Source organism: Dioscorea cayenensis, unplaced genomic scaffold, assembly GCF_009730915.1.
Source record: "Dioscorea cayenensis subsp. rotundata cultivar TDr96_F1 unplaced genomic scaffold, TDr96_F1_v2_PseudoChromosome.rev07_lg8_w22 25.fasta BLBR01000607.1, whole genome shotgun sequence".
Lineage (NCBI taxonomy): Eukaryota > Viridiplantae > Streptophyta > Magnoliopsida > Dioscoreales > Dioscoreaceae > Dioscorea > Dioscorea cayenensis.
The window spans coordinates 60281-70135 of NW_024086998.1; the positions used below are offsets into that span (position 1 = coordinate 60281).

At 36.6% G+C, this 9855-nt stretch overlaps 2 protein-coding genes across 2 annotated transcripts; one reads left to right on the forward strand and one right to left on the reverse strand.

Annotated features, from left to right (window-relative positions):
- Positions 1 to 341: 341 nt before the first annotated feature.
- LOC120254744 (atrophin-1-like) lies at positions 342 to 1695 on the forward strand. The gene is made up of 2 exons (XM_039262783.1): positions 342 to 528; positions 977 to 1695. Exons 1-2 carry the CDS (start codon positions 342 to 344, stop codon positions 1693 to 1695), a joined length of 906 nt encoding a protein of 301 aa, XP_039118717.1.
- A 2112-nt stretch (positions 1696 to 3807) lies between these two features.
- On the reverse strand, positions 3808 to 5395 carry LOC120254745. Its single transcript, XM_039262784.1, has 3 exons — positions 4749 to 5395; positions 4132 to 4285; positions 3808 to 4023 (listed from the first exon to the last, which is right to left on the reverse strand). The coding sequence occupies exons 1-3, from the start codon at positions 5393 to 5395 to the stop codon at positions 3808 to 3810; spliced, it is 1017 nt and encodes a 338-aa protein (XP_039118718.1).
- Between the last annotated feature and the right edge of the window lie 4460 nt (positions 5396 to 9855).

Sequence of the window (9855 nt, forward strand, 5' to 3'; positions counted from 1 at the left end):
AGATACGATGAGCGCTCCCAAAAATTTAAAATTGGTGAGAGCTTGTTGACGTTTAGGGCCGAAGATGTATCCATTATTCTTGGTCTCAGATGCGATGGGGACGTGGTGGTTTTCAAAAAGAGAAAGCCACATTCAGAGTTTGAAGAAAAATATTTCTCGAAAACCTATGAAAGACATAGGGAAGCTATCAAAAAACTCTTAGCACACTAGTCCGGAAGAGGGGAGAAGAAGAAAACTTTGTGAAGATATTGTTGGTATTCATCATGGGGACCATGCTGTTCCCGAACTCATCATGTTTTGTTCCCAATTGGCTTGTAGACTATGTAGACGATCTTCCCGCAATGCGGCGCTATGCATGGGCTCAAGCCACACATAAGTGGCTTATGGATGACGTCCCGCAAATGGCCGCTAGAGTTCAAGCAAGATGCTCTGATGAGAAGACAAACACTGGCTACTTGCGAGGATGTGTTGTCGCTCTAAATATTTGGTTCTACGAAGTAACTGGTACCGGCAAGAAGGTGCGATTTGGTAAGACTCCCCGGATCCTGTGTTATGGGGTGAACAGTTTCAAGAAGCAAGCATCCATCGGTTCATTGCTATCATCAGTCGAGGGGAAAGAGGTATTTAGTTTACACTTAACTTATTTAGTGTCCGCTTAATAATTTTCTTTTCCGATTTAAATGTTTAGTTTACACTTAACATATTTAGTTTTTGCTTAAGTTTTCTAGTTTTCACTTGCACAAAAATTTTTTAAGTTAACTTTTAGGTTTTGCACTTAAAATATAATTTTTTTCGCTTAATAAATTAGTGTTTATGGTTAAAATATGTAGTTTATACTTAATTTGTTAAGGTTCAGCTTAAGAATTAATTTTGATTGTTGTTTTAAATTTTTCATTTGAGTATCATTGTTTACCTTGACTGTATGTCATTTCCACATTACAATTTTCCGCCCTCACCCCGGCTAATGCCGAAGAAGAAGCTTTCATCAGGACAAGCCACCGTGGAGAAGAAGTGGCTAGCACAATACGTCTTGGAGCAAAATCTAGGGAGAAATCCACAGGGAAACGTGGACAGTCTCCCTCACCACCGAGGAGCCTACCACGTCAGGGTCGACATGGTTCTGTTTCTGTTAATCCACCGAGGGGGGTAATTGATGAAGACATTGGGTTACGTTTACTGAAAAGTTTTGAGAAGTTGTCCGAAATTGTTGGTGGGCTTCAAACCAGAGTTGAAGTAATTGAGGGTCGTAGCCCTTCCAATGTCGCACCGATAACTGACGACACCAAGGATTTGCCGCCGAAACAAGCGCCCAGCAAGAGATCTCGAGTGAAGAAGGTTGGCTGTAGGCGAAGACAACCATTGCCTATTCCCGTATCTAATATTTCTGATTATGCTCCTCTTAAGCCAGTTACACGGCAGTCTACAATGTCTGCGATTTCGCAAGCCGATTGCCGACCAGAAGAACGACCTCCAAAAATTGGCCGAAAGGGCAAAGTCAAGACAAACTCAACTCCTTCGTCACCGAGTTCGTCTTCTGGACCCACAACACCATCCCCACACCCTTCCCTCTCCACACCAGCCAAGCAATCCCCACACGCTTCCCCATCAGCACCTGCTGCACCAACCCCACCCACTTCCCCCTCCGCACTCGATCCGTCATCCCCACTCCCTCCCTCCTCCGCAACCAACAAGTAATCCCCACCCGCTTCCCCCTCCGCACTTGATCCGTCATCCCCACTCCCTCCCTCCTCCGCAACCAACAAGCAATCCTCACCCGTTTTCCCCTCAGCACCCGATCCATCATTCCTACTCCCTTCGTCCTCCGGACCCGTGCCATCTTAACCAATCCGCTTCCCCTCCGGATCCGCGCAACCTTTCCCCGTCCCTTCCCACTCCGGACCGGTGCCATATTGTCCACTTCCTTCCTTCTCCGAACCGACGAAGCTATCTCCACCCGTTGTACCACCAGTCGACGTCGCCAAAAACGTCGACGTCGAGTCTATAATCGAATCACTAACATCCTTGAGAAATGATTTGCCCCCTTCGTCAGATGAGAAGTTAGGAAATGTGGAGGACATCCACACTGACCCACCAACTGGTCATGAGGTACAGAACGTGAAGGACATCCACACTGACTCCCCAAATCCAAAACTGTCTCTGTCGACAGGCATGAAACCATCAACTGACACTACTGATGAAGCGTCAGTTGTCATCCCAAAACCAATATCGGAGACGTCATCAATTGACGAACAAGCAGTGGTACCGATCGAACAAGTTACTCAGACTTTTAGGGTACCACGGAACAAACGTCCTGCCGGATTTATGAGATTAAATAAAGTCGAACAACTGACAATCAACCACTTTCTAAACTATTCGATGGACATGTAAGCATCCTGTTTATATTTTTATTGTCTTCACTTTACTTAGGTTTTAATGTTTACACTTAATTTTAATGTTTTACGCTTACATTTTAGTTATTCCAATTAAACTTACATTTTTCCGCATAAGTGTTAATGTTTCCACTTAAGTTCCAAATTTTCCTCTTAACTTCAAAGTTTTCCAATTAAACTTATATGTTTCCGCATAGGTTTTAATGTTTCCACTTAAGTTTCAATATTTTCCTCTTAACTATAAATGTTTCCACTTAAGTTAAAAAATTTCTGCTTAATTTACAATGTTACGCTCAATTTTGGTGCTTTGATCCTGTAGGACTTATGTCTGGAATAACAATGTGTCATACACCACTCGGGCGTGTGTCTACTCTCTGTTGGAAGGGAAGGAAATGGTCGCTGATGATGTGATGGACGTATATGTATTGATAATCATAAAACAGATGAATACCGAACCGTACCCTTACAATGTACGCGTAGCAATTACCCGACCACTTGCTCTTTTGATGTCCTCATCAAAGGACACAGGAGAAGAGTCATTGGTTATGATGGCTGATGCTGTACGTCGGTTTGCAGATGTCGACGTAATCTTGATGCCTATTATACTTCATGGTCACTTACATCTCCTCGTACTCGATAAAGTGAAGAAGGAATATATTCATTATTCCTCGTCTGTCAGTCTGAAATATGTCAAGATGCCATCCACATGGTAAACAATGTTTTCATTTGTTTAAACTGTTTCTATTTTCGTCACCATTTGGCTTGACCGATGCATGTTTTGTTGACAGCGTGAACTATTCGATAGATGTTTAGCAATCGAATTTGGTGATAACGCAACGGAAGCTTACCCTCTTAGACACGAACGAAATTGCTCACGGCAAAAGCCGGGTACAGTCGATTGTCCAGTCTATGTCATGCATTTCATAAAGCAAATACTCGCTGGAGAGAAACTAAAACTTCCCTAGACGTACATTCCACACTTGCATCTACGTTTTGCGGCTCGCATATTGATGGATGGCATTGCCCATGGTCGCCGAACTTCCGGAGAATCAAAGAACTATTAGGATATATTTAACAATACGTTCTCATTAACTTGACTTTTCTTCTAGTTTGAGTTCTGGACATGTACTTATTTGCATATCACTATGATGCTTTGAACAAGAGTTGTTTGTCATGCATGTATATGCTTGTCTACTTAAAAAGAATCGTTCTTAGTTAAAATTAGTTCATACTGCTTAAATATAGCTCATACTGCTTAAATTTGGTCCATACTGGTTAAAATTAGTTGTTTTCACTTAAAATTAGAACATATCGCTTTTGTTGTGGCAAGCTACACGTAAATAACATCATCTAGTCAGTCAGCTATCGATGCATTACAGGATCTACGATTATGACCAGTATCATGGCAACGGCTGCATCATAATTCGTGAACGATTGATGCTTGTGACTCTAGACGCTTCCGTCTTGGCCGACCAACTGGCTTCTTGGTGATTGGAGGACGCACAAGTAGTTCGCGGTTGATATCATCTGGTTTGTCATTATCTGGTACTGGGAATATAGCTTTTGCATATGCTTGTCGGTAAGAGTCCACTGTGAAGTAGTCATCGACATATCGATGAATATTTGTGTCTGTCTGTAGTATTGTCGCAGATGCATGTTTGCATGGAATGCCATATACCTGCCACCTACGACATGAGCATGTCCGAGCGTTCAAACTGATGCAGTAGTTCTTCTAGTCAACCACTTCAAAATGGTCACCGTCGGAATGGCCGACCAGTAGGTTGCGAGACTCTTCAACAAGTTCCTCAATCTTTCGATGTATAACAGGACATAGACGTCTCTCCCATCTGTGAGATTGTTCACGTCGATAACATAACATGCCCATCAGCTTAAACCTTTATACAAAAGAAGAGTCATAAGAAGAGTCATGAAATAATAAGAGGAAATATTAAAACTTAATCGGAAACACTATAATTTAATCGTAAACGATGTAACTTAAGCGGTAACAATTAAACTTAAGCGAAATATTTGAAACTTAATCAGAAAATTATAATTTAATCATAAACAATGCAAGTTAAGTGAGAAATCTTAATATTAAGTGATAACAATTAAACATACACGAAAAAATTTAAACTTAATCGGAAAAATTATAATTTAATAGTAAACTATTTATATTAAGTGGAAACAATTAATATTAAGCGAAATAATTGAAACTCAATCGGGAACAAATAAATTTAAGTGGGAACAAATAAATTTAAGCGAAATGGTGCGTACCTTATCGAGTCTACCATGTTTGTGACAGGGAGATGGTGTGCCTCTTTTATCTATGCATTAAACGACTCTGCCACGTTTGAGTACATCTCCCTCCATCTCTCACCTTTGAACATGTAGTTCGCCCAGTGCGCCAGATCGGAATTCTGCATCAACCATTGATGTGCATCCGCCGATATGTTTAATAGATCGGCAACAGCGTCATCGAATTCTTTTTCAGCACATGAAAACACAATTCTCGATAATATAGAGCAACACCTTTCTTTCATTGACTTGCCAAGTCTGACATTTGCTTTCATGAAGTTTGCTTCCAAGTGCCGCAAAAAATATGCATGCGGTGAGGAAGGTAATACCTTCGCGACAGCATTGATTAGGCCCTTGGACCTATCAGATATAAACATAATAAGTTTCACATATTCGTCATCATCGTATATAGTATCTCCAAGCTTTGACAAGAACCACGTCCAGTTTGCATCCGTTTCATTATCTACGATTGCAAATGCCACATGAAAGAAACCATCGTTCCCATCTTTTCCCGTTGCACCTAACAAAGTGCCCCCGTATTTACCGAGCAAGTGAGTTCCATCTAGGTACAACAATGGCCTACATCCTATCTTGAAATCAATGACACATGCTTTGAAGGCAAAAAACGCACGCTTGAAACGAGGGCTGTCATTCTCTATGATAGCAACGCTACCAGGGTTTGTCACTAACACTTTCTTCGCGTACCACATCAATAAATCATAGCTCACCACCTCACTCCCATGGAGAACCTCCTTGGCGACCTCTTTCCCTAGCTAATCTTGTTTATAGGATTAATAGACACCGTGGTCTCGCAACATATCACGCTGAATGTCAATAGCCCTATACAGGGGATGGTCCTTCAGCTTTTGTATGACACGTGCACTCACCCACTTTTTTGATGCCTTAGGATGTGAGGACGTGCCAATATCGCCACCACACATGTGTGGGATACATCGTCTTGATCCTAAACGTCTAGTGGTTACCTTCCATGGACGCGTGGGCACGCCATTCACAACCTTCAGTAGCACACTTCACAGTCACTCTCTGCTTGTCATTCTTGATGAATGTAAAGTTAAAATTGCGTTTGATAGCAAAATTCCTAAGTGCATCCTTAAAATGTTCACTGTCAGAAAACTAATCACCGACTTCCATTGAAACAATCTCATGATCTTCTGACGAAGGCCGGATGGATAGAACACCCGCAGGTTATTGATGGGGTGAAAATGTGGCCCTGTTGAGTGACATACTCTCCGAAAATGAATCGATGTAGTGTACAAATCAGATAAGTTTAAGTGAAATCATGGCACTTTTATGCTCAATCAAACAACTTTAAACCAAATTGGATAAATTTTAGTTAAATCGTATAATTGTAAGCGAAATCAAAGAAGTTTAAGCGAAATATAACAATTTTAAGCAAAATCGGATAAGTTTAACCATAATAGTTTACTCTTAAGCGGAGGATGAAAATAGTTTAAGCGAAATCAAAAAAAAGTTAAGCGAGAACATAAATTATTACTCATAAACGCGGAAATTTAAGCGGAAATATATAATGTTCACAAATAAGAAGGGTTTTGTGGAATTAAAAATTAAGAATAATAATTAAAAAATCAAAATAATGGTTGGAGATAAGGGGGACCGAACCCCGTGCCTCTCGCATCTAAAACGAGCGCTCTTCCATTTAAGCAGAGTTTAAGCGATATCGGTTAATGTTAAGCGAAAACAGAAAATTTTAAGTAGAAACAGACAAATATAAGTTGAAATAGATAATGGTAAATGATATCTCCAGAAATTAACCAGAAAGTGCATACAATAAGTGTCTACTCTATATACTATACGAGAAATATTATTTATGAATGAGGACATAATGTAGAAGAATGAAATAAAATGACTACACATCAAGCAAAGAAAGGATATTTACAACAGGAGTGAAGAGCACAATGGCATGTCTACATCATTTGCATCAACATCAACAATAAGGTCAACGACAGCGCTGTTTAGTATTTGATATATTTGGCACATACGCTTGAAGTCAATTTCAGAATCAATGGGACAAATAGTTCAGTTTGCATCGGGTGTGACAAACTTCACTTTCAGTGCCAATGTCAAGCTCCCATCTTTGACATATCTCATCTAGAATTGACTCCCAAGGAATCAATGCTATGAACTGGAGGACTCGGTGCTCCCCCTATACCTAGCAACTGCGCAAAAGGTATCTATTGGCTGCCTGCATGAAGAAACCATGGCCAACAATTGCATGACCACAAAAAATAAAACCAAAATAAGTGTGGAGAAGCTCACATGAATTGTCTTCCGAGTGAAGAAATATTCAAAGTACAAGAGTGCAAAATAAAACCAGAACAACGGGGAAGAGACAAATCTATCTATCCTGCGTAGATGGAAACAAAAAAACCAACAAAAAGGATGATGGAAGAAGAAGAAGGCAGCTTGGGTTAAAGAAGCATGTAAAGTTAAAACTAACAACCGTACTATTTTCCAAAAAGTTGACAAGACCGGGCGCCAGCATTCCCTCCAACTAGCAGGGGCAAAAAAATGGAATATTGCATGAAGTTAAGCGGCGAGATTACTGACCCGAGGACCAAACGGTCAACAAAATAAAAAAAGGAGGGATTGTCTGTCAAATTCAAATGTCAGAGGGACTTTTAGTGAAGTTCAAAAACTTTCAGGGACTAAAAAATAATTTTCCCTACTAACAATAATAATAATAAGACGAAGAAGAAGAAGAAGAAGAAGAAGAAGAAGAAGAAGAAGAAGAAAGAAGAAATATAAGAAAAAAATAAAAAGACGAAGAAGAGGAAGAATAAGAAGAAATATAATAATAAATATGAAATAATAATAATAATAACAATAATGATAATATTAATAATAATAATAATATTAACAATAACAATAATAAATAAATAACAAGAAGCAATAGAAGAAGAAAAAGAAGAATAAATATAATAAAAAAAAGAAAAATAATTGGTAATAATAATAACAATAACAATAATAATAATAATAATAATAATAATAATAATAATAATAATAATAATAAATAAGATAAATAAGAAGAAGAAGAAGAAAATAATAATTATAAATAAAAAAATAACAAGAACAAGAACAAGAACAAGAACAAGAAAATAATAATAATAATAATAATAATAATAATAATAACAACAACAACAATAATAATAAATAATAAATAAATAAATAAATAAATAAATAAATAAATAAATAAATAAATAATAAGCAGTACAAGAAGATAAAGAAGAATAAATATAGTAAAAAATAAGAAAAAAAATTAATAATAACAATAATAATAATAATAATAATAATAATAATAATAATAATAATAATAATAATAATAAAAGAAGAAGAAGAAATATAATAAAAATATGATAAATAATAATTAACAAATAAATAATTATAAAGAAGTAGAAGAACAAGAACAAGAAAAGAAGAATAAATATAACAAAAAATAAGAAAAAAAATAATAATAATAATAATAATAATAATTATTATTATTATTATTATTAAAATAATAACAATAATAATAAATAATTAATTAATTATAAGATGTAGAGGACGAAGAAGAAAAAGAAATAGAAAAAAATAATAATAATAATAAATATAAATCAATAATAATAAGAAGCAGTAGAAGAAGAAAAAAGTAATTAATAATAAATAAATATGGAAAAGAAGAAGAATAGGAAATATAATAAAAAATAAGAAAAAATAATAATTATAATAATAATAATAATAATAATAATAATAAGTGAAAATTGCCAAAAACACCCTTTAAGTTTGCAATATGTACAAATCGTCCCTCTAAATTTGATTATCCATAAAAAACCCCTCCTTTTGAATACAATGAATTTGAAACCCCCAAGCATGTAATTGAGTTAGTTTTGAATTTTTTGGACAAAATTATCCTTGCATGGGAAGTTGTGGCAAATGAGACATGGTTGGACATTAACGCCTTTTGCCACAATAATTTTTCCTCTTCAGGAGGTAGCATTTTTTTTTCTTGGTTAATCCCCAGAGAACACCATTATTGGCTCTGGTTTCCTTTTTCTCTCTTTATCTCTTCAGCTTTTCCTTCTTTCAAAAGTTGTCGTTACTGGACATATTACAGTGGGGATTGGACAAGCTCAGCGAATGAGAACTCCCGCACAACTCTTCAGCATTTCAATAATTTGCGCTCCAAAGTATTGAGGCGAGGTGGATGTCGTTGAAGATGTTGTGTAGTTTTCTTTTGTTTTGATATTCTGTGGGTTTCTTTCTGGTTTGATTTGTAAAGTATTCTTTGCAAGATCTATGATTGTGTCCGCACTCGTGGTATTGAAGTGAGTTTTTTAAATGGTTAGCGCCAACAAAACGTTGTCTGACATGTAATGACAAAACTTCAAAATGATCTAACGAGGAAGGAAGGTCTACTAAACCGTTAGGGATGGCCACGAGGTGGAGCGGATACGCTCGTGAGAATCCGAATACCTACTAAAATCATTTATGTTTAAACAGAAATTGCATAAATTTAAACAGTGACATAACATTTTCAAACATAGACTTGATAAATTTAAACGGAAACATTTCTATTTAAACAAAAAACTATATAATTTTAAACGGAAACACGGAGATGACAAGGATAACTGAGAAAAAAACATAAGTTTTAAGTGGAAACTGGGATATTTAATCAATAATTAACTTGTACAACTATATTTCTGTTTAAATATCATTGTTTCATTTTTAAATTTGAGTTTGTTTATGAAAATGATTTTTCATAAATAACGAGCAAAATGTACTAATAATATGCGATAGTTTGTGGCAAACATATGTAACGAATATGAGTTATCACTTTATGCTTAGTTGGCGATAGTTTCTTTGCAAGATCTACGATTGTGTCCGCACTCGTGGTAGTGAAGTGAGTTTTTTAAATGGTTAGCGCCTACAAAACGTTGTCCGACATGCAATGACAAAAACTTCAAAATGATCTAACGAGTAAGGAAGGCCTACTAAACCGTCACGGGATGGCCACGAGGGTGGAACGGATACGCTCGTAGAATCGAATACCTACTAAAATCATTTCGTTTAAACATAAAAGCTGGATATATTTAAAGCAGAGACATAACATTTTAAACAGAGACTTTGATAAATTTAAAGCGGAAACATTTAT

What these genes read in the sequence shown, in the direction of transcription:
- LOC120254744 (XM_039262783.1), top strand. Translation starts at nt 342, where the DNA reads ATGCGGCGCTATGCATGGGCTCAAGCCACACATAAGTGGCTTATGGAT. An exon ending in CGGCAAGAAGGTGCGATTTG is followed by an intron (nt 529 to 976) that starts GTAAGACTCCCC and finishes ATGCCGAAGAAG; the next exon opens with AAGCTTTCATCAGGACAAGC.
- LOC120254745 (XM_039262784.1), bottom strand. Translation starts at nt 5,395, where the DNA reads ATGTGGTACGCGAAGAAAGTGTTAGTGACAAACCCTGGTAGCGTTGCT. An exon ending in GGTGAGAGATGGAGGGAGAT is followed by an intron (nt 4,286 to 4,748) that starts GTACTCAAACGT and finishes TTTTGTATAAAG; the next exon opens with GTTTAAGCTGATGGGCATGT. An exon ending in ACGGTGACCATTTTGAAGTG is followed by an intron (nt 4,024 to 4,131) that starts GTTGACTAGAAG and finishes ACAATACTACAG; the next exon opens with ACAGACACAAATATTCATCG.